Source organism: Mizuhopecten yessoensis, unplaced genomic scaffold, assembly GCF_002113885.1.
Source record: "Mizuhopecten yessoensis strain PY_sf001 unplaced genomic scaffold, ASM211388v2 scaffold3229, whole genome shotgun sequence".
Lineage (NCBI taxonomy): Eukaryota > Metazoa > Mollusca > Bivalvia > Pectinida > Pectinidae > Mizuhopecten > Mizuhopecten yessoensis.
In genome coordinates this window covers 763,233-787,049 of record NW_018404940.1, presented here as the reverse complement: position 1 = coordinate 787,049, position 23,817 = coordinate 763,233, and the positions used below count along the sequence as shown (strand labels likewise).

At 37.8% G+C, this 23,817-nt stretch overlaps 1 protein-coding gene across 1 annotated transcript in view; it reads left to right on the top strand.

The window, feature by feature from the left end:
- The window catches only part of LOC110447132 (WD repeat-containing protein 17-like), a 43,842-nt gene that overhangs the window by 9,631 nt on the left and 10,394 nt on the right, over positions 1 to 23,817 (top strand). Inside the window, exons 2-20 of the mRNA XM_021492604.1 lie at positions 4,506 to 4,645; positions 8,398 to 8,812; positions 10,187 to 10,438; positions 11,577 to 11,878; positions 12,177 to 12,290; positions 12,900 to 13,046; positions 14,170 to 14,252; positions 14,471 to 14,557; positions 15,976 to 16,064; positions 16,426 to 16,501; positions 17,641 to 17,843; positions 18,747 to 18,896; positions 19,378 to 19,514; positions 20,410 to 20,535; positions 21,162 to 21,314; positions 21,602 to 21,666; positions 21,943 to 22,164; positions 22,471 to 22,570; positions 23,379 to 23,515. Of these exons, the coding sequence (XP_021348279.1) occupies positions 4,529 to 4,645; positions 8,398 to 8,812; positions 10,187 to 10,438; positions 11,577 to 11,878; positions 12,177 to 12,290; positions 12,900 to 13,046; positions 14,170 to 14,252; positions 14,471 to 14,557; positions 15,976 to 16,064; positions 16,426 to 16,501; positions 17,641 to 17,843; positions 18,747 to 18,896; positions 19,378 to 19,514; positions 20,410 to 20,535; positions 21,162 to 21,314; positions 21,602 to 21,666; positions 21,943 to 22,164; positions 22,471 to 22,570; positions 23,379 to 23,515 (2,975 nt within the window). The 5' untranslated portion in view covers positions 4,506 to 4,528. The remainder of the gene's footprint in view (positions 1 to 4,505; positions 4,646 to 8,397; positions 8,813 to 10,186; positions 10,439 to 11,576; positions 11,879 to 12,176; positions 12,291 to 12,899; positions 13,047 to 14,169; positions 14,253 to 14,470; positions 14,558 to 15,975; positions 16,065 to 16,425; positions 16,502 to 17,640; positions 17,844 to 18,746; positions 18,897 to 19,377; positions 19,515 to 20,409; positions 20,536 to 21,161; positions 21,315 to 21,601; positions 21,667 to 21,942; positions 22,165 to 22,470; positions 22,571 to 23,378; positions 23,516 to 23,817) is intronic.

Below are 23,817 nucleotides of genomic sequence, written 5' to 3'. Positions count from 1 at the left end.
GGTAAAAAGCATATAAATCTTTTTGTCAAGGTTCAAATGTGGTTAAATTCTTGAAGCTCAGTTTTTCTTTGCTTATTAGAATATAATAGCTTTAACGATGGCCTAAAGAAACAAGCTTCACTGACATTCAACTTTCAGGTCACATAAAGGTCCATATGGACGTGTTGTTACAAGCTTCACTGACATTCAACTTACAGGTCACATAAAGGTCCATATGGACGTGTTGTTACAAGAGCAAGAGGCCTTAGGTCTGTGTCCATCAGATATACATGGTAGAGCGGTGTCATCTGGCTGTTATAAACAGCTTCAAGGTTGTTATTAGTAATATTATCCCGCATTGTTAGGTGCTACAGTAAAATGGAGGTGTATATATACCAAAGTAAATGATTAGCAGCACGTAGTTTATTAACAGTTGGGGTCTGTGCCCTAGATAAGGTGATTTACAGGCGGCACTCAGTTGGTGATCAGTGATTTACTGAGATCGTGTTTAATATGTTATTAACTGAAAATAGTAAAGGGACAGTAGAGCTGACGTGTTTCCTGTGTAATTAACATTTTCTCAACAAACGTAGCAGTGACTAGTTGCTGATGCGGGATCAAAATCCATGGTATAGTTTTTACATGTGAGTATTATTTCTACATCTCCACTCCGATAATGTTGACAGGGGTCACATGAAAACATAAAGAGGGAAGAGTGTTTCCTTAATTTTCCTTTTACAAGATTCATAATATAATTGGAAATTAAACCAATTTATGATGTTTGAGTATAATTTTCACTCATCAATTATCATACTTAAGATTCAATTGAGATGACGTTGATGATCACGTGATTCAGGTTCAGGTTTTAGAGTATTGTCAATAATTCATCAAGCACTAGTGCAGATACAGGTTAGGGTTAAACTTATACAGGTGGGCAATTGAATCCTAAGTATGATAATTGATGAGTGAAAATTATACTCAAACATCATAAATTCGTTTTATTTTCAATTTTCACTCATCAATTATATCATACTTAGTATTCAAATTAGATTTTAGAGTTGATGAATTAGTGTATAGAATAAAAGGACTTCATAAAAACCACCAACAATCGACATTCTTCATCAGAAAAGGATGCTAGTTTCAAGGTGTGTGCTGGGTTCCCCGCTTCCCTCCCCCTCCCTCTCCTTCCTCCCCCCTATACAACCTCAGGCACTCACATGAAGTGTTCTTTCATCTTTCAGTCTCATTTTATTTTATTTCTATTGACATTTAGAACTAAATTTACGTACTGAAAATGAAGAAAAAATGATGGATATCTTCTAAATTTCGATGAAAATATTGCTAAAATTTTGAACAGACTGCTGTAAAGTTAATGACAGTCAATCTTTTGTTACTTTAGGTAAAAAACACTGACCCATGACAGCCGTTGTTTTGTTCCTTTAGAAAAAACACTGACAAATGACAGATGTTGTTTGGTTTCTTTAGAAAAAACACTGACCCATGACAGCGGTTGTTTTGTTCCTTTAGAAAAAACACTGACCCATGACAGCCGTTGTTTTGTTCCTTTAGAAAAAACACTGACCCATGACAGCCATTGTTTTGTTCCTTAAGAAAAAACACTGACCCACGACAGCCGTTGTTTTGTTCCATTAGAAAGAACACTGACCCATGACAGCCAATGTTTTGTTCCTTTAGAAAAACACTGACCCATGACAGCCGTTGTTTTGTTCCTTTAGAAAAAACACTGACCAATGACAGATGTTGTTTGGTTTCTTTAGAAAAAACACTGACCCATGACAGCCGTTGTTTTGTTCCTTTAGAAAAAACACTGACCCATGACAGCCGTTGTTTTGTTCCTTTAGGAAAAACACTGACCCATGACAACCGTTGTTTTGTTCCTTAAGAAAAAACACTGACCCATGACAGCCATTGTTTTGTTCCTTTAGGAAAACACTGACCCATGACAGCAATTGTTTTGTTCCATTAGAAAAAACACTGACCTATGACAGATGTTGTTTGGTTCCTTTAGAAAAACACTGACCCATGACAGCCGTTGTTTTGTTCCTTTAGGAAAAGACTGACCCATGACAGCAATTGTTTTGTTCCATTAGAAAAAACACTGACCCATGACAGCCGTTGTTTTGTTCCTTTAGAAAAAACACTGGCCCATGACAGATGTTGTTTGGTTCCTTTAGAAAAACACTGACCCATGACAGCCGTTGTTTTGTTCCTTTAGAAAAAACACTGACCCATGACAGATGTTGTTTGGTTCCCTCAACATCAGGGAAACATAGAACATATTTGGGATCTATCTTGTCTGATTATATAACAGCGGGATTCTGACTTACTCCTTATTTCATGGATACACATTTAAATGTCCTTGTTTTTTAAGTCTGTGGTGGCTTTGTTCTGGAACATTAAACTGCATCACTACCAGAACAGTGTGTCAATGTGCCTACATAACCATCACTACCAGAACAGTGTGTCAATGCGCCTACATAACCATCAATAACCAGAACAGTGTGTCAATGGGCCTACATAACCATCACTACCAGATCAGTGTGTCAATGCGCCTACATAACCCTCACTACCAGAACAATGTGTCAATGCGCCTACATAACCATAACTACCAGAACAGTGTGTCAATGCGCCTACATAACCCTCACTACCAGAACAATGTGTCAATGTGCCTACATAACCATCATTACCAGAACAGTGTGTCAATGGGCCTACATATCCATCACTACCAGGATAGTGTGTCAATGCGCCTACATACCCATCACTACCAGAACAGTGTGTCAACGCGCCTACATAACCATCAATAACCAGAATAGTGTGTCAATGGGCCTACATAACCATATCTACCAGGATAGTGTGTCAATGCGCCTACATAACCATAACTACCAGAACAGTGTGTCAATGCGCCGACATAACCATCACTACCAGAACAGTGTGTCACTGCGCCTACATAACCATCACTACCAAAACAGTGTTTCAATGCGCCTACATAACCATCACTACCAGAACAGTGTGTCAATGGGCCTACATAACCATCACTACCAAAACAGTGTGTCAATGCGCCTACATAACCATCACTACCAGAACAGTGTGTCAATGCGCCTACATAACCATCACTACCAGAACAGTGTGTCAATGCGCCTACATAACCATCACTTTAAATGAGAGAGAATATTCAAAGAGTTACTCTAGTTAACTGAAAACTTAAAAGGTTTCAGAAATTTAAAAAATAGTGTTCTAAATTTACTGATATATCAATGAAGATTCACTAAAGCTGATTCTTAGCCACTACAGTCTACCGGTAACAGTCTAAGTGGGTTGCTCCGATAGTAACTATGGTTGCTCCGATAGTAACTATGGTTGCTCCGATAGTAACTATGGTTGCTCCGATAGTAACTACGGTGCAACCCACTTAGACTGTTTTTGTGTCGCCTGCGAAAAGCTGGTGACACATAGGTATTGCTATGTCGGCGTGGGCTTCGTCCGCACAGAGGTTTTCGTGCTATAACTTGAGTTTCCTTGGGCCGATCAAACTCAAACTTTATGCAGTGCTTCCTTACCAAAAGTGCTTGCTTGGGATTGCTTTTCAGGTCCAAAGATCAAAGGTCAAGGTCACTGTTACTATAAATAGAAAATCTGTTTTCGTGCGATAACTTGAGTTTCCTTGGGCCGATCAAAATCAAACTTGTTCATTTGTGCAGCATTTAAACAATTTTATCTGATGCAAATATAAGGATTGACCTTCATTTTGACAGTATATTCAGTAGTAAATGTTTGCAATGACCATATTCTTTATTGACTGCTGACATGTACCATAGAATATGTTACAGGTTCCATAAAATATGTTAACTGCCAACGGCGTTCATACTCCTGTATATGCCGTCAAAACGAAGGTCAATCCACATTTAAGCAAATTGCATTTAACTTCTTACACAACAAGGCATAAACGAAAAAGCAAAGCAAATTGTACAACCCCAAAAACAAACAAGAAATGTCAGTCACCCTAGATTATTACCTACTGTATAATATTTCTGAATGGACCAAAACCCAAGTAAGAGTATCTGTATTGAGTAAGTTATCTGACCAGAGTCCACTGAAGCTTTGGAAAACCAAAAAAAAAACTCCATTTATTTAAAGCCTGAATTTGTATTTGTTGACAACTTATTTCATGAATGTTTCAAAGACTACAGTAATAATGTTTGTTGTTGAATTGTTCTTCATTATTACATGAACATTCTATGAACTACAATCAATGTCATTGGTCATGAGCTCCTTTTGGTTTGTTTATCAACGTTAGTTCATGCAGTGTTCATGTGAATATTTTGAACAATTTTTGAACAATTTTGATGATGATAAACGTTTATTAACTGTTCAGGAAGAGGTAATGATACCATAGAACTGTTTTCACAGTTTGGGTATTGGTTAGGAAGCTTACAAACCAGTCATGAGTGTTAGATTAACAAAACAAAGAAGGAACACCTTTAGACATACAAATATTCTCTTTATAGATCTGATGTCATAGTCCATAATCATGGTGAAACAAGTGGGCCTGCTCCCAGCTGGCTGTCAGCCCTGGAACCATGATGTGGTGGCAGCGAGTGGGGACCGATTTGTATATTGTGCCACGCTGGCTATCTATGTCTACCAGGTAAGTAGTGGGACTGTTTTATGTATTGTTCCACGCTGGCTATCTATGTCTACCAGGTAAGTAGCTATAGTGGGACTGTTTTATGTATTGTGCCATGCTGGCTATCTATGTCTACCAGGTAAGTAGTGGGACTGTTTTATGTATTGTACCACGCTGGCTATATATGTCTACCAGGTAAGGAGTGGGGACCGATTTGTATATTGTGCCACACTGGCTATCTATGTCTACCAGGTAAGAAGTGGGAATGTTTGTCTCTTGGTAAAATTGTGGGCCTGATCTATATATTGTGCCATGCAGGTTATCTATGTATACTAGGTATCTAGTTGGGGGAGTGCTTCATGTATTTATCAGGCCCCTTGTAGGAGTTATTGGCTACCTAATCGTTTGTCTGCTCATTACAAGTTTCCATTTAACAATAATACTTGTATAAAATGTTGAATTCTTCTAAACCCTGAATGTTCCCAACTTTACATCTTGCCAATCCTAGGTGATCATACACTTTTTTGCTAAGCAATCATTTTGTCAAAGAAATGTAAGTTTTTGTGTCACAACGTGCATTACAATTGCTTGATCAATAGAGTTGGTGAGGCAATTAAATTTAGTCTTCTGTCAAACTTTCAATGAAACACTGTTTTGCTTTGTCAAGATGGAATACAACTTTAGTGGATTAGCAGATTTATCCAAAGTTCTCTCTTCAGTCAGCGTGAAATAATAATATCAATCAATTCATGATCAACCAGGGTGAAATATGATTGCTTAATCAATTTTCCAACACAAGCAACCAGATGTCCACTTAAACCTATTAATTAGATCATTACTAGAATATGTGTATTGTTAATGTTGATGTGTGTTTGATTGTTCAAGGAAATTGAAGGCAGGATGTATATAGATATGTGTGTAGCATAACGAAGTTCATTGTTAAGTAATTGGGCTTGGCTTGGGAGACTGGAAGTTGAGGCTTGTCATATGTTGCATAATTTTTCGCCAATTATAAATATGATGGTCATTGTTGGAGTTGTACCAGGGGTTCAGCTATTAAACTGTTACACTGACTCCATTCCTTAAAACAGAAACATTTCTTCCTATTTTATGTTTCATAGTATTGGACTCAAAACAGTGATGGAAATTTGATTAGCATTTTATTACAATTAAATAGTTTATTGACACTCCATGATAATAGCATGATGGAAAATGTACTAAACACTGAACATTTCACTAAAATAAACAATGAATGGGGATTTTTCTACAAACTTACGGAGTACATGCAGACTCAAAATTGTATTCAGCTGCCAGATTGGTCACATTGTGAAGCTTTCATCCCTATGATGAAAGGATTCTCTGAGACAAGTAGTCCCAGAGTAGACCGGTGTATGCAGTGATGTCTCTACAGGTCTTCTGATTGTCTGTCAGGGTAATTGGTGCTTTTGCTCTTGATAAGCTGAATCTTTTCCTACTTTCAAGTATGGATTGAGCCATGTCGTCTTTGATGAGAGGGTCAAAAGGCTGCATGTACCTTGCAATCAGATATCTTCATTTATATATCTGGACTTGCAAACTGAGGTCAAAATACCATAATGGTTAATTGAGTCACAGTCCAGACGAGGAACCACTTTTCCATGACCATAGGGAATGAAGCCTTTGAACATTTATTTCTTTTAATCAATTTTCAGTACAAACGTATTTCAGTTTACCCAGTAATTGTTGTTTTGTGGGGTAGAGGAAGTAGGGGTCATTGCCCTAGGAATATAGTCCTAAGGTCATAGTATGGAAACAGTCAAGATCAGGACAAAAAGACACCCACACAATAATATACTACCAGAATAATTTCTAGGGTCTGGCCGTGCCCTGGGAGACTTAATTAGAATATTGCTATTAATGAAAATGTCTTGACTACTTAAATATCCTCCCTGTTACATATAGCACCTGCAGCTAGACAGGATGAAAATCCCCAGTGACTGGTTGGTGAAACAAACACAGATCAGTTGCTGTATTCTCACTGTTCTGTATTTCCACTGATTTTGTTCACAAGAAATTTCATAACGAAAAAACCCACCACAGTAGCAATACTGGATGATAGAATTATTGTGAAACTGGACTTGGTCAATCGCTGGTGGACAGGTAATGCAGGTGCTTAAAGCATCTATCTAGAGATGGGAGGTGTTGGGTTTGAATCCTTGTCTGGCTTTCCTTTTTACCTCCCTGTTACATTTAGCACCTGCAGCTCGATATACCCACTAAAGGCGGTAAAAGGATAAAAAAAAATTGGGGTAAAAAATTGTTGAAGGATGGATGAATCTGATGAAACTGGACAAGGTTGATAGCCGGTTACCAGATAGCTCAGTCAGTTAAATTGTCAGATTAAGAGTGTAGAGGTCTCCAGTTTCATTTTTGGTCTGACCATTCTAGGAAAATAATAAATTTACTTTCCAAAATTGTTCAAAATTTACACAAAATAGTAACACAACTCCAAATGAATTCTGTTTCATGTCGTTCATACATCTGGTGGGTAACCTCATTGAATGTTCTCCAGCACTGAAACAAGGAATGTGTCTGTTGTTGTTTACTTGTAATAATAATAATAGTCATTCAAGGTTCTTATATACCGCTTTATCACAACCTAGTTCGTAGGTCGTCTCGAAGCAGTTCACAAATTATTACCCGTGGTTATAGGGTTTTTGCAACCAGCCAATATCTTTCTCAACTACCTGGGGAGCATACAGCTGATGCTGCAATTTCTGCGCTTACAGCTAGCATTCAACAATTCTAGCACTGCCCAACCAAGTACTCATTTACAGCTGAGTGGACTGGAATAAACAGAGTAAAGTATCTTGCTCAAAGATACAACACAGTGCTGTGCCGACTTGTAGAATGTAGGTCTTAGTCATGATGACTACTGATACAATCAGAGTTTTCAATTGCTGACCAAAACAAACCAGGTTTGAATCAGGCAGTGATATAACTTTATCCAGAACGATTTTATGATGATAATGGTCTGTTACCATAATAATTCACTATTAAGCAGTTTATCACAATTTCAAAAGGACTGCTAACATATTCAGTAGTCACACATGCTACATTAAATATTATGTCTTTTGCTTGCTGTATCTAATGCATTTATAAATCTAACCTTACAAAAATATTATAGACTCAGTTTTAAGTTACTCAATAAGTTAAGGTACAACAAACATTTTTTTTTTCCCAAAGCATCACTTGAATAATGTGAATTTTAAGTGGAATCCCAAATTAACGACCCTTTGATCAGTAAATACTTTATGTGTGCTTCATGCTACACATGTCTTTGAATGATTGATTTAATTACTCATTCAATTTTAATAAATCTTTTAGTATTTTTAAGTCCATCATTTTTTTCTTTCTTTTTCGTAATTCATAAATGTAATTAAGTTGCCCTTTTGTTGTTACCAAACCTCATTTATGTGTATAGTTCTGGGACTTAACTGTAACTAAATATATATTTATATATATATGGGTCAAAGAAGTAATATCAACGGTTATGTCCTGCTATATTTGTAATTTGTTTTTATGTAGCGTAAGTGTTCTGTGTTTCTGTTTCTCGTTAAAGGAGTGGATTGCTCTAAAGGTATATTTATATATATATGTATAAATCTTGGACTAAGTTATAACTTTATAGGTACATGCATGCATAGTTCTGGGAAGTTCCCACTGAATTTGATTTCGACTGTAGACAGAAATTAAACATAATAGCAGATTAAAAAAATACAATTTAATTTCAGCTGGACAAAAAGTTTCGGGAGTTCAAGTTGGTATCAATTATGTCTGAACACAAGAAGACAATTACAGCCATTGCTTTTAATCCTTCAAATAAAGATGTACTGGCCAGCTGTAGTGCTGACAACAGGGTCATTGTGTGGGACTGTGACCAACAGCAGATAATAGCCCAGCTGGAAAATACCAGAGACATACCTATAGGCATAGGCTGGTGCTTCCATGGCAACGAAACAGTAACATTTACCTCAAGGCGGGGACAGTTCTTTAAGTGGCATTACAAGAACCCAACAACTAAATTAGCAACTGTGAAAGAAGTTACGGGATTCTCTTCCGACGTGTTCATCTTTAGATGGCATCCCAAAAACACCAGTAAAATAGTTGTGGGCCACAGAAATGGCACTCTCTCTCTCTGTTATGTTGGTAAGTTTTCTCATGTAAAGTGTTGTTTAACTTACACTAGCCTGAGTTTCCTGTTGGCCCAGTCATCTATCTGTCAAAATGTCTTAGCGTGGTGTCAGGGCCTGAGGAAACTTGGGCTAAACTGATACCAGCTGTTATCAATACATATGGGTCCGTCACAAGCTCGGCTTTAGCTGGTCTGGTGTCCGGTGTCAGGGCCTGAGGAATCTTGGGCTAAACTGATACCAGCTGTTGCCAATACCTCTGGGTTGGTCACAAGCTCGGCTTTAGCTGCTCTGGTGTCAGGGCCTGAGGAAACTTGGGCTAAACTGATACCAGCTGTTACCAATACCTCTGGGTCAGTCGCAAGCTCGGCTTTAGCTGGTCTGGTGTCTGGTGTCAGGGCCTGAGGAAACTTGGGCTAAACTGATACCAGCTGTTACCAATAACTTAATTTAACTTCACTTCATTCTGAATTTCAGCTGAAACATATTTCGGCCAGGAAGTAATTTCTTTTATTAATGTCAACAATGTTTCCCCATCAATTTGGGAAAATCGATAAACATATTGTTCATATTCATTTTCAAATTTAAAAAATATGCTTTATGTTGGATACAGAATTTTTGCCCGAGCTTGTCAGCCCTGGCTGTCATGATTAATGAAATAAATAGCTATAGATCCTCTCTAGCTAGGTAGAGATACTCTCAGGTCACTACACTACTGTATAACAGGAAACTTTCACCATATGCTGGTAAAATTTGTATTTAAAGCTCAGTGTTAATTTCGCCCTTCATATTTGATTGATATGTTTATTATATTGTTACTAATTGGATGACGAAAAAGACAAAAGTAAAACTGCATTGAAATTTCCCGTATACAGTGATACACGGAGAGCTTTGAATTAACATGGGTCTCATAGCAATTGTAGAGCCATGAAGCACTCAGAATAACAAAGTACGAATTAAGTGAGGATTTTTCTCCGCTAGATGCATGAAAATTTAATACATCACACTAGCACTGATTAGGATTTTTAGCGATAATGCTGTTAATGGTATGTATAAATGCATGCATACGCACCTTCGTTAGCACTGATCAGACTATTACCACTGCCTGTGTATTTATATGGTACTTCTGTGGGTAAAATAAAAGATATTGGTACAGAATCATTTTTGTAAAATTGAAGTGATCCATGAAAAACTAAAATTCTGGCATTTGTTAGATGATATCAAAAAATTAAGTGCAGAATTTTTCACTTCAATTTTAGGACAAAATTGCGATAGTTTACCTAGGCCTCAAATATTTCTTGCCAAACATTATTTTAAAAAAAAAGAAATATTGAATGATTACAACAACAGAAAATTAAAAGAAGAAATTATTGCATCTTTGTGTATATAGGAGGTAAGTGTCACAAACATGTGTGTCCCCCTGACGAAGACTCCGATACAGAGGAGGACGACCCTGTGACAGCCCTGGAGTGGGACCCCTTGTCCTCTGACTACCTTATCGTTGCCAACACCTTTGGCACCATTCGACTCATCGACTCTAATTCACTCACTATCATTATTCGTTTTGTCATGCCCAGTGTGGCCACCCAGGTGTCATCACTGTCCTGGATAGACAGTGCACCAGGAATGTTTGTAACCGGGGGTAAGTTTTGACTGGAGGGGAGCTGGCATTGTTTTTACAGGAAGTACCATTAGGCCACATGGTAGACAAGTTGTTGTTGTCACAATAAGGCTTCATTCGCGTATACCGGTTGAAACGGTACGTGTGGCGCAGAAATATTCCACGATAAACGAACGCTCTTGGACCGTTCTATAAGCAGAGCTAAAAATGCACAGTTTCGGAGAATAAAAAACAACATATCAAGAATATTATGCCCTTCTCTCACGCGTCCACTGAATTTCATAACCTATCTTAAAAACTGCATGTGGCTTGACACTGTTTTAGAAAGAAATAACGCAAACTGGCAATAGTCAGCATTTTAGTTTCGAATAGGTACGGTTGGACCCCTCAATCTACACGTGCCGAATTTTCCTGAGGTCAGCCTCAGTTCAGATCTGTACCTGTTGTTTTCTTTACAGGTTCAACCGGTTCAACCGGTTCAACCGGTTCAACCGTTTCAACCGGATACGCGAATGTACCCCTAGTTAACATTTCCAGAATTGATTGTTGTCCCCAGAAGTAAACATTAACTTGAGGGGAGTAAGGGTTGTTGTTGTCACAAGAGAAGTAAAATTTACTAGAGGGGTGGGGTTGTTGTCCCAATAACTAACATTTACTTGATGGGACGGGTTGTTGTTGACACAAGAAGTAAGATTTACTTGAGGGGAGGAGTTATTGTCACAAGAATTAGTAAATATTAATTTGAGGGGAGAGGTTATTGTTATCACAAGATGTAATCATTTACTCGAGGGGAGGGGTTGTTGTTTTCACAAGATGTAATCATTTACTCGAGGGGAGGGGTTGTTGTTGTCTCCACAAATAGGCTTTAATTGGGGAGGCTGCTGTTGTACAAGGGTGTAAGCTTTACCTGGAAGGAAGTGGTCATAGTATGAGAAGATTAGCTTTCACGCAAAGGAAGGGGTTGTATTAGAAGGTAATTAAGCCATTATTGAAGGGGTAAGTTGGATATAATAATATTTCCTTTTTACGAAAAAAAAAGTTATACAGTAATTTGATTACAGTTATTCTATATTATGAGCACCGCAAGTCTTATATTTACTCTGTATGTTAAGAATACCTACAATCATTTCTTTAATGATGCTAATTTTTGCTACTCTAGATACTAAAACTGGTGTTCTCAGAGTATGGAATGTGTCAAGGTCGTCGCCATTGGAAACAATCAGGCTGAAGCAGACTGGTGTACACGCTTTACAGGCAGTATGCTCCACGGTTATAAACGACCAATCAGAATTGTTGAGTCTTTCGTCCAATCCGTCATCCAAAAGCCTAGCCCAACCCCCTTCAGCCATCAACAGCGCACAGTTTGCCCTTCCACCTGCAAAGATTCTTTGTACATTTTTGGATGGAGGGGTTGGACTTTATGACCTTGGACGACGCAAATGGATATTTCTGAGAGAGGAAGTGAGTCCTGAAGTTTTAAACATTGTACAAACCTGTCATCATGCTATCACCCCTATTGAGAAACCCCCTGTGTTAAGAGACCACTTTTGATGTGTTCCATTGTAGGGATCTCTTTGAGAAATGAACCTTTATTAAAAGCACCTGTGTAGAGAGGCCACCTTTTGGTTTCCCCATGTGTGATCTCTTACTAAAGGTTTGGTTTTATGCATCTTTTTCATGTTGTTGATTGATCGAGTGTAATTTTTTATCTGAAAGAGAAAAATATGAAAACCACCTCCCTGATTTTTTTGTTATACAGGGACATATAGAGACTATCTTTGACTGTAAATTCCAACCTGACAACTCAGACCATTTAGCCACTGCAAGCTTTGATGGGACAATCAAGGTTTGGAATGTGAACACACTCACTACTGTAAGTCTGAAATCTGATACATATACCCTTATTTTAATGACCTAGATACAAGTTAGCATCTAAAATCAATTATATACAGTGAAACCTCCTAATCTGACACCCTGTAGGATACATCGTATAGATCAAACTAAACAGGATGTCAGATTACACAGGTATGATTTGATTGTTTTAAAGAGAAATGGGATTACAGCATTATGTTTTATTAGATTGAATATTGGAATACACAGTGCTCTGAATAGACAGGTTTACATATGTAAATCACATTTATAGAGAAGCTTTATAACTCCAAATAATATTGTTTATTATAAGCAGTTAAGTAAAAGTACTATCTAGGGATAAGAAATCATAGGTTTGATGATTATGTGTTTTTTTTGTATGAAATTTACATTCTTACTTCAATTTCTTCTTAAAAACTATAATGCCTAGGATTATGATATTTGGCACGTAGCTTGCTAGGATAAGCAGAATGTTTTGCCCCTGAAATTTAAACATAATTTGTAAATAATTAAATATTTTTTGCATTAAATTCATGAAAAATTGAACTATATGAATCAGTTTACATGATTTAAAGTAGATGTAAAGAGATTGCCTCCCTTTGTTCCCTTACAGGTGCATGTCTCCCCTGGTAATGAGGGTGTTATCTACTCCCTGTCCTGGGCTCCTGCAGATCTCCATTGTATCGTGGCCAGTACTGCCAAGAACGGACTGTTTGTGTGGGACACTGACAAGGGCAAGATCATTAAACGCTTCACAGAGGTCAGTCTTATTGAATTAGGGGCCGTGGTGGCCAAGTGTTTAAGGCGTCTGACACTCTGCTACCACTAGCCCTGCATCACTGGGTTGCGGGTTCAAGACCTACGTGGGCAGTCGCCAGGTACTGGCCCTACGTCTGTGGTTTTTCTCCGAGAACTCTGGCTTTCCTCCACCACCAAAACCTGGCACATCCTTAAATGACCATTGCTGTTAATAGGACGTAAAACACAAACAAACCAAAAACCAAACTTATTGAATTAGACTTAGGAATAGATATGCTTATCTGTTAATCAGCTATTTCCGATGAAATGTGGTGACACCTCATTAGTACCATTATACCTGACTTTATTACATTCTCTCACACCCAATGTTATATTATAACTCCAGAACACTCTAGCTGTATTAGACACTGACTTTACAGACACACCGTTAGACGTCCCCGTGATGTCAGTAAACTCAAATGTCACTATATCTCTCCCACCATTGTATTATCTTGTTTATTGTACCTACAAAACAAACAAGATAACAAGATTCCAAAATTAGTATAATAATTTGTTCATTTGTTAACAGTGTTTATGTCAGATTCAAGATCATCCAAGCCTACCACCTTAATTTAAATGACTAATATTTTCCGACATAAAAACTTACAAGAAGTATCAAATGTGCTTTGAACTCCAAAAGGTTGATGCATGATAAAATCCTGGGTAGAAGTATTGATTGTCCACTAAGTGTTGTATATATGTATGTGAAATGAAGTACAAAGCAGTGGTAAGAAAATACTTTTACTGTTAATGAAAAATATCTTTCTGAAACTTAACTTGTATTTACCATATAATTGTGACTGTAGGGAGTTGGACATTTTTGAACCCAAAAGCAAACATGATGTGATGTTACCTATGTGGTTCATGTGTTCAAGTGCATAAGTTTAAAGAAATCAAAAAGTCTGAAAATTGTTGGGTTTTTTTTTACTCATCACTGACATGCTATCAAATAATGTAAAATTCTGAATTGAAATATAATTGCCTTTGTAAGATGTGTAGTACAATAGCTGTGTTTTATGAAACAGTATTTGAATTAGTCTAAAGCATGTAAGAATATACTGAAGTTTGAATCTATGATTGTACAGCACATGAAGGGGGCAGTATACACAGTGGCCTGGTGTCAGAAGGACTCCAAGAGGATCGCGTCGGTGGGCGCCGATGGCTACTGGTAAGATTGCCCAGTTTGTAGATCACTTGTAATGGTATTTTTATACAGATTTGTGATACTGTCCCGTATGGCTGTTCTTTGTAAGTACAGAATTAATGTAAAACCAATTTGTTATATTAAGCACTTTGACGGATGCTCATGTCTGTTATAATGTTGATGATTAGCATAGTATTGTTCATTTTATTCAATTTTAATTTTTGTATAATGGGTATTTACAGCATAGTTCGTCTCATCAGTGGAGAGGTCTTACAGAAGTACAAACACCCAGGCCCAGTATATGGATGTGATTGGTCCTCTACTAATAAGTAAGTAATCTATCATCACCTCCAATATACTCCCCTTGATCTCTTCCCCATCCATCCCCTCTACATGCTACCTCTCCACACCATCCCATCCCGCTTTACCCCTCCCCATCTCCCCTCCAAATCCCTCAACAATCTCTTCCCTCTTCCTTTCAACATTTTGCTTCTCTACTCCTCTACCCTTTGCCTCTCTACTCCTCTACCCTTTGCCTCTCTACTCCTCTACCCTTTGCCTCTCTACTCCTCTACCCTTTGCCTCTCTACTCCTCTACCCTTTGCCTCTCTACTCCTCTACCCTTTGCCTCTCTACTCCTCTACCCTTTGCCTCTCTACTCCTCTACCCTTTGCCTCTCTACTCCTCTACCCTTTGCCTCTCTACTCCTCTACCCTTTGCCTCTCTACTCCTCTACCCTTTGCCTCTCTACTCCTCTACCCTTTGCCTCTCTACTCCTCTACCCTTTGCCTCTCTACTCCTCTACCCTTTGCCTCTCTACTCCTCTACCCTTTGCCTCTCTACTCCTCTACCCTTTGCCTCTCTACTCCTCTACCCTTTGCCTCTCTACCTCTCTACCCTTTGCCTCTCTCCTCCTCTACGCTTTGCTAATCTACTCCTCTACCCTTTGCATCTCTACTCCTCTACCCTTTGCCTCTTTATCCCAACACTTCCCCACCTTCCCCACCTTCCCCACCTCCCCTACCTCGACCCAACTCCTACCCACAAATCAAAAAACTCATTTTCACCCCTGCCTTCCCCTGTACATGTCCTTGACCACTTTATCCCTGTACTGAACTTAGCAGTAATCCTTCCTATGCAGAACAACCGGTTTATCTGTTTTTGAATGTAACATTTTTGGGTATAAATTCTGGCGGACCTGCAAATGTTTATATATGTCCCTTCCTCATCCCTCAACCATTCTGTTCCCTCTTCCTTTCCAACATTTTGCTTCTCCACTCCTCTACCCTTCACCTCTTTATCCTGACCCCACCTCGATCTAGCCCCTACGTCTACCTGCTTCTTTCTCCTAGTAACCAGTAAACATTAAACTGATTACATCAAATCATGAAATCATTAATTTTCACCCTTGCCTTCCTCTATCCCTGACCATCCTTGTACTGAACATGAACTAAGTGGTTATCCTCCCAATCAGACCCCTGGGGCCTATTCATTTATGCAGAACTACTGGTTTGTCTGTTTTTAAACGTACCCTGGTAACATTTTCAGGTATAAACTCTGGCGGACCTGCAAATGTTTATGCAGGCACCTTGCAAGACTTTGTCAAGGCTTGTCTGAAAGCACTATCAGATTATATATAATTACTAGGTCCGAACTTATTTCATAAACGAACAACTCTGGTTTGGATCGCTATAAACGAAAGCGGCCCAGGAATATCTGCTGTTAACTTCTGCTTTCATCATTGCAGAGACATGCTAGCTACTGGCTGTGAAGACATGTGTGTGCGAGTATTTTACATTGTGGCTTCCTCTGATCAGCCTATAAAAACATTTAAAGGTAAGTTCTTTTTCTTTTTTCTCCTTTTATCTTTGTGTCTTGTGATGCCATCTGCATTTCCTCAATACCCAGTTAGCTTTTGTTGTCCTCTAGCACAAACAGGTGATTTTACCAGTAGTTTGACTCTTGGCTTTGTTATGGTGTACCCAGGGGTCTCCTACTTGACAATAACTGTAAGCCTCTCTGACTTTCTTATATAAGCAGCTAGCCATGAATAATATAGGAAGAATCATTTTCATGAGAAAATATAAAATGTGTCCTCCAAATTTTCTTTATACCTATATATCTTGATTACGGTATTACTGATCAAGCTATCTCATTAACCCTGGTGGTTTTATTATGCTGTAAATATCTATTTCAGGACATACATCAAAAGTTTTCCATGTGAAGTGGTCTCCCCTGAGAGAGGGTATCCTGTGTAGTGGATCTAATGACTCGTATGTACCACATGACCTACATTGTTTGTTTAACATGACCCTACATTGCATGTATCACATGACCTACAATGTATGTATAACATGACCTACATTGTATGTATCACATGACCTACATTGTATGTATAACATGACCTACATTGTATGTATAACATGACCTACATTGTTTGTTTAACATGACCCACAGTGTATGTATCACATGACCTACATTGTATGTATAACATGGCCTACACTGTATGTATAGCATGACATATATTGTATGTATCACATGACCTACATTATTTGTATCACATGCCTACATTGTATGTATCACATTACCTACATTGTTTGTATAACATGACCTGAATTGTATGTATAACATGACCTATATTGTATGTATCACATGACCTACATTGTTTGTATCACATGACCTACATTGTATGTATAACAATGACCTACACTGTTTGTATCACATGACCAACATTGCATGTATAACATGACCTACATTGTTTGTATCACATGACCTTCATTTGATGTATAACATGGCCTACATTGAATGCATCACATGACCTACATTGTTTGTTTAACATGACCCACAGTGTATGTATCACATGACCTACATTGTATGTATAACATGGCCTACATTATTTGTATCACATGCCTACATTGTATGTATCACATTACCTACATTGTTTGTATAACATGACCTGAATTGTATGTATAACATGACCTATATTGTATGTATCACATGACCTACATTGTTTGTATAACATGACATACACTGTTTGTATCACATGACCTACATTGTTTGTATCACATGACCTACATTGTATTTTTAACAATGACCTACACTGTTTGTATCACATGACATTCATTGCATGTATAACATGACCTACATTGAATGCATCACATGGCATACATTGTATTTATCACATGACTTACCTTGTACCTGTAGCACATGACCTAAACGATATATCATAACCTACATGATAACTCGGGCAATATATGATTTTAAAGTTATTGTTAGTGATGTTAGTCAGATTTATGTGATGTAGCAGACCTTCCTTTTCTAAGATAATTTGGTTGTTTTCTCAAACTTCGAACAACTTCCTGTTATGTTGGGAAGGAGTAAATCAAATGATTCCTGTTTTCTTTTGTTGTAGAATGATCCGAGTGTGGGACTACACCCAGGATACTTGTATTTGTGTACTGAAAGGCCACGAGGCACCAATCAGAGGCCTACTTTGGAACTCTGAGGTGCCGTACCTACTTGTGTCAGGGTCGTGGGATAGTAATATTCGTGTTTGGGATGTGAGGGACGGCGCATGTGTGGACACCATGATGGACCACGGTGCAGACGTCTATGGTGAATGCCAATAGATATTTGATGATGTTTCATTAATATACAGACCATCTCGATGCAGTGTGCTACATATCATTTTAGAAGCTTAACCTAATTCAAAGGTCACAGTTTAAAGGCAAAGCTTATGTATCAATGTTTACCTGCATGGGTAAAAATTAATGTTGAACCACTGAAGTTGTTACAGTATAATGAAAGTTGTGTTTTTGATAAGGCCTAGAGACATGATATTTAGCCTGTAGCATGCCTGGATAAAAGGAATCAAATGTTTGTTAAACTAAATTAACTTGACCCACATGTAAGGTCACTGGGTAACAATGTGTTGAAATCTTAAAACAACTTCTTATAACAAACCATTATACATACAGTCATGATTTGTGGCCTGCAGCTCACTTGACTGAAGTTTGTTTACATAAATTACCTTTACCCACTTTGCAAAGTCACAGTAGCTTATAATTGAACTCTTCAAATGCCTTCTTCTAATGAACTATAAAGTATATGATATTTGTCCAATAGTTTGCTGGGGGAAGGATATTTATAATGTTTAAATAATAACTCTTGACTAGAGTTCAAGCAAACAATTAAAAGCTATGAGACCTGAAGTCAGGATATCTCCTCTCTATCGTATGCTGCAGTGAATTGGGGCAAACAAGTTTGTACAAATGAATTACCTTTCTGTATAACTTAAGTCACTATTACACAAGAAATACTGCAAAGATCTATCTAAAACTTCTTGTGTAGGTTTCCCCTGTTCCATAATTGTGCATGTTTCATTTTGAGGAAGTTTCTTGTTTCACTTTCTCACGGATAACTTGAAAGATCTTTCTCAAAATTCATATGTAGATTTCAACTTTCATTCATTTTTGCTTGAAATCAAACTCGAAATATTGTATTTTCGGTACTTTCAAGGGTTAGCATGTCATCCTGAGAGGCCGTTCCTATTAGCGTCCACTTCGAGGGATTCCACACTACGACTGTGGTCACTTAATTCATTAGTACAACCCATAGAAATGAACATCATTGCTGAAAAGCCCTGGTCAGATATTATTGGTACAGTGGGTAAGTACACACATTTGAAAATTATTTCTTTGGAACCTAATTGTAAAGTTTCTATATTTTGTATTATTAAATCAAGTGATTTTTTGATTTTTTTTACAAAGTTTGTATGCTGGAAACATCCATGACTTTGAAATTATTGGTTAATTAATTAGCATAAATAGTCCTGTGCATACCCTTTTGGCGGAGTTGTCTTTGTGCAATTTACTAAGATTTTTATTTTAGCAAAAGCATCATAACTGTTGGGTATATCCCCTGAATGTCAAGATATTTGAGTTTGCCAGTGAATTTACTTGAAATAAATTGAGAAAAAATTGTCTCCCAAAATATAAACGAATTTATTATGTATAAACATTTTGTTTAACAAACAAAAACTTTGTTCATGTCTTGTTACTGGAAAATTCACAGTTTCCCTAATTTTGAAAATGCTGTAAAAATTGCAACTCAATCATTTCCTGTCTGTAATTCTTTTTTGCCTTCTCAGAAGCCGCCATGGATGTGAGTAACCCGCCATTATTGGCAGGACGCGTGTCTAAGGGTATCAAACTTGAGCTGGAACAACCCAATGTTAAGGGAAATGTGGCTGACAAAAAACTTCAGCTCTTTTCAAAGTTCTTTAGTGTGAGTCTTTATTTCATTTTCATGATTCGATATATAGCATAAAATGTTTGTAAGTTGTATTAAATTAATTAGTTGCATAACGCCTTTAAATCTTACAGTCTTACTCAATATTTAATCCATACTATATATAGCTATTTAATCCCGACTCACACATGTTAATTAATTGGAATGAAAATCTTGAAACTCCTCAAAATTGAAAGAATGAAGATTTTGATGGTCTGAAGGTGTGAAATTGTGAATTCAATGTTTTTTTCAAAATAATTTCATGCAATTGTTTACATTTTGCATCATTATTACATACCCATACCTGCCAGCCCTCCCTATTTTGGAGGGAGACTCCCAATTCAGGATCCTAAAATTTAGCTTTTTCAACCAGTGAATTTTCTAAACTATTCTTGTTTACTAATATATGATGATTTCATCTGAGAGAAGAGCTTAAAAGATGCAATTTAAAAGTGGTATTTTTTTCCCTGGGGGTATGTACACACCTTTTTTATGTTTTTAATTCTGAGCACAGGTAATATCTCCCCCATGGAAATTTTGAAACAGTTGACAAGTTATGCATACCACCAGACAGATCCACTATTAAGACGCCCTGCACGCTGCCATCTGGGCAGTTGATACAACTTATTTCACAATTATTGTAAAAGAAGTTATGTTTGATTTCAAACTATTGCTTCCTGACGAAGCTTCTGATATTCCTCCATGACACCTGTGTGTACCCCATTAAGCTCATAAAAGAATTATTCTTTTTTTTCCAGTTTTTGCTCTGTTTAGTGCACTGTAAGAATGGCCTCTTTACACCCATGATAAACATGTCCTGGGCTTGGATAGTCTTACATGTAGAATAATTCAGTATTGGAGAGTGAAGTTAAATCTGTCTTGTTTTGTGCAGCAACCCTGTGGCACCAAAAACCTTTGGGAGCTGGTGTCTGTAGTGAAAGGCATGGATGATACCTTTCTCTCTCAACATTACAGTAAAGGCATCATGCACTGTAAACATCTCCTCAAGTTCAAAATGGTGAGACGATTTCTATAAAATCACTTACAAAATGGTGATTGAGTTTCTGTTTAATCACTGACAACAAAGTGAGGCTATAACACAAATCCATAAGCTCTAGAAACGAATTGCTTTCCATTATCCATTGTCCATTAACAGTTGACTTTTCCGTTTCTTCTCAGGGACCAAAAGGCCTAGGGTCAAGATGTCTGAATAAATGACCTTGACCTTCATTCAGTCACAGGGTTCAAATATATTAAATCTTTAATGACTTTTCTCATTATCCATAAGATCTATAGTCATGATATTTGATCAGTAGCTATCTGGGATATACGTAGGGCTAGTGTTGCTAGTAAGTTATGCTATTTGGTCTGGTACAAGTTTACTGGGTAACCATTAAATTTTTAAGTTCTTAGCCAGCTAACAAACAAATTGTCTTTATATACTTTGAGTTAGACATCTTTAAAATTTACGTATTAGTGCTTTTTGGTATCCCGAGAACCTGGTAAATGAAGGGTGTAGCTTGTATACAGCACCCTGTTATATTGATATATGAAAATAGTGTATGATAAACTTTCTACCCATCATCCTTTATAAATGAAGTCTAATTACATACATTTACATGAATCATTTTAAATATTTCACAGTCAGAAGCCCAGGAACTGGAAATGGTGAAGATGTCCAAGGCTGGGGCCCTGGGTTCATCTGTAAAGGAGGAGAAAATCCGCAGAGCAGCTCAGCTCCATATACAAGTCGGCAATATACAACGATACTGTGAACTCATGGCAGAACTAGGGGAGGTAACTGATATATTCAAATGATAAAAGTGGTTTAAGAGTAGATGTTGCTGTGTGTGTCTAGGTTTTGGAGGGCCTAGTTAGACCTAGACTTTGGATAGTCTGGCTTCCAATCTTGGTTAGACATACATTTTGGAGTGGTCTTTTTATAATTTTAGAAAGTTCAGTTTCCATTCCTGCTGATGTCTATCGGATGTACATGTCATTGTGTTTCAATCTAAATGATATGCCTTATTAAGTGATGTCTAGTAATTGTGAATAAAGTATATGACATGTATGTCTTGTTGCAGTGGGAGAAAGCTCTGTCGGTAGCACCTGGTGTTTCTATGGAATACTGGCACTCTCTAGCCAAACGGTAAGTCATACAGGCTTTATTCAATATAATTTGACCTTCATTTGTTCCAGATATTAATGTGCTGCATAAAGAACTGTAGCCTCTGTTTAGAAAATATCAGTTTAGAGAGCAAATGAAGATCAAATTTTAATTAGGTTATCTGCAATTTTAGTAGATGAATTTGTAACTTGCAATGTTTACTATGAATCAAGATGAAGATAAAAATCTATTGTTTTAGACACCTATCTGTAAACATAATACTCTGGTAGTATTGTAAATTCACTGATGTGTTATTAGACATACTGCCTACCTACTGAGGGATGACAAGGAGGATGTGATCGTCTACAGTATGGCTACGGGAGACATGGAGACACTCGTCAACTACTTCACATCTCAGGGCCAGGCCACAGAAGCCATGCTCGCCTCCCAAGTGGCCTGTGAGGGTCTACAGCCACACCCGCCCCCCACAGGCCGGGCTAAGTGTAACGGTACCACAGAGCCCAGTACTACAGATGTTGAGTAAGTCACATACCCTACACATACTCCTACCAGAGTGATCCCAATCCCCAACAGGCCAGGCTTATTGTAACACAGAGCCCAGTACTATATATATATTTATCTCTCTCTTCCTTCATAGACACCCCTCCAGCAACACCCCCTCCCCCTCACCACCCACCCAACCCCAGGGCCAAGCACAGTCTGTAGTTAGATACTTGGACAATGTTGTGGAATACCCTGCAAACAAAAGTTGAAAGCCATAATAAGGGATGCGGGAGATAGTATACATGAGTGAACATTAACTTACTGTATTTTGTTTTATTTCAGTTTATTGAAACAGAGTGTACAACATTTATCAAAATGGTATTTTAACAACGGATTCACAGTGCTTGCAGCCTGCTGTCATCTAGCCATAAATGATTGTGAGGTGAGTTACAGTTCTTCTAGATACATACTACAGTTTTCCTAGATGCAGAATACAGTTCTCAAACACTAGTTGGATTACTCATAGATCTAGATGCAAGCTTGTTTCTTAAAATATTTGTGCAGTATATTTTATTTATTAGTCCCCCACCGGTTTCCCGGGGGGGGGGGGGGGGGGGGGGGGGGGGGGGGATAGATTTGCACACTGTTTGTCTGTCTGTCTGTCATTGTGTCCAAGGGTTTTTCTGTCCTTCCATCTGAGAAGTTTGTCCGGGACATATCTTCTATACTATTTCACCTGGAGCAATCAGATTTGGTGTGTAAGGACATCTTGGGATAGCGAAGTGCAAGAAGAAGGTCACTGTGACCTATGACTTGACCTTTGACCTTTACTTTTGAAAAAAAGTTTGTCCGGGGCATATCTTCTATACTTTTTCACCTGGAATAACTAGATTTGGTATACAAGGACATCTTTGGATAGCAGAGTGCAAGAAATATATATCAGGATAGTTTCCATAACAGTAGGTACATCTTAGTGTACTGTTTGTTAAATATAGAAATCATAACCGGTGGGGGACTATGCATTGCCTTGCAATACTTTACCTTTTTCAATTTATTATTCATGGTTTACACATTTTAAATGTTTACATTGTGAGTTCCCTGTTGGTTAAGTTTTGTGAATGGTTGATGATTGGTCTTTAAAGAATTTGATGTCATTCTTGTTAACTAGCATTGCTTATGCAGTTTTATTGATGCCAAGCAACTTCTTATAATAAGCTTCTTCTATGTTACTTTTTATGTGACCTATTCAGAGTGCTGTTTGGAGGTTAATCCAAGGTCACGAGCTGGAGCTTGCAGTTTCCGTTGGAACTATCCTGGGAAACACACCAAAACAGACAAACCTAGCGATAGAGTACCTGTCACGACGATGTGAACATTTGTGTAAATGGTAGGTTGTCATGACGATGTGAACATTTGTGTAAATGGTAGGTTGTCACGAGGATGTGAACATTTGTGTAAATGGTAGATTGTCATGACGATGTGAACATTTGTGTAAAGGGTAGGTTGTCATGACGATGTGAACATTTGTGTAAATGGTAGGTTGTCACGACGATGTGAACATTTGTGTATAAGGGTTGGTTGTCACGATGATGTGAACATTTGTGTAAATGGTAGGTTGTCACAATGATGTGAACATTTATGTAAATGGTAGGTTGTCAAGATAATGTGAACATTTGTGTAAATGGTAGG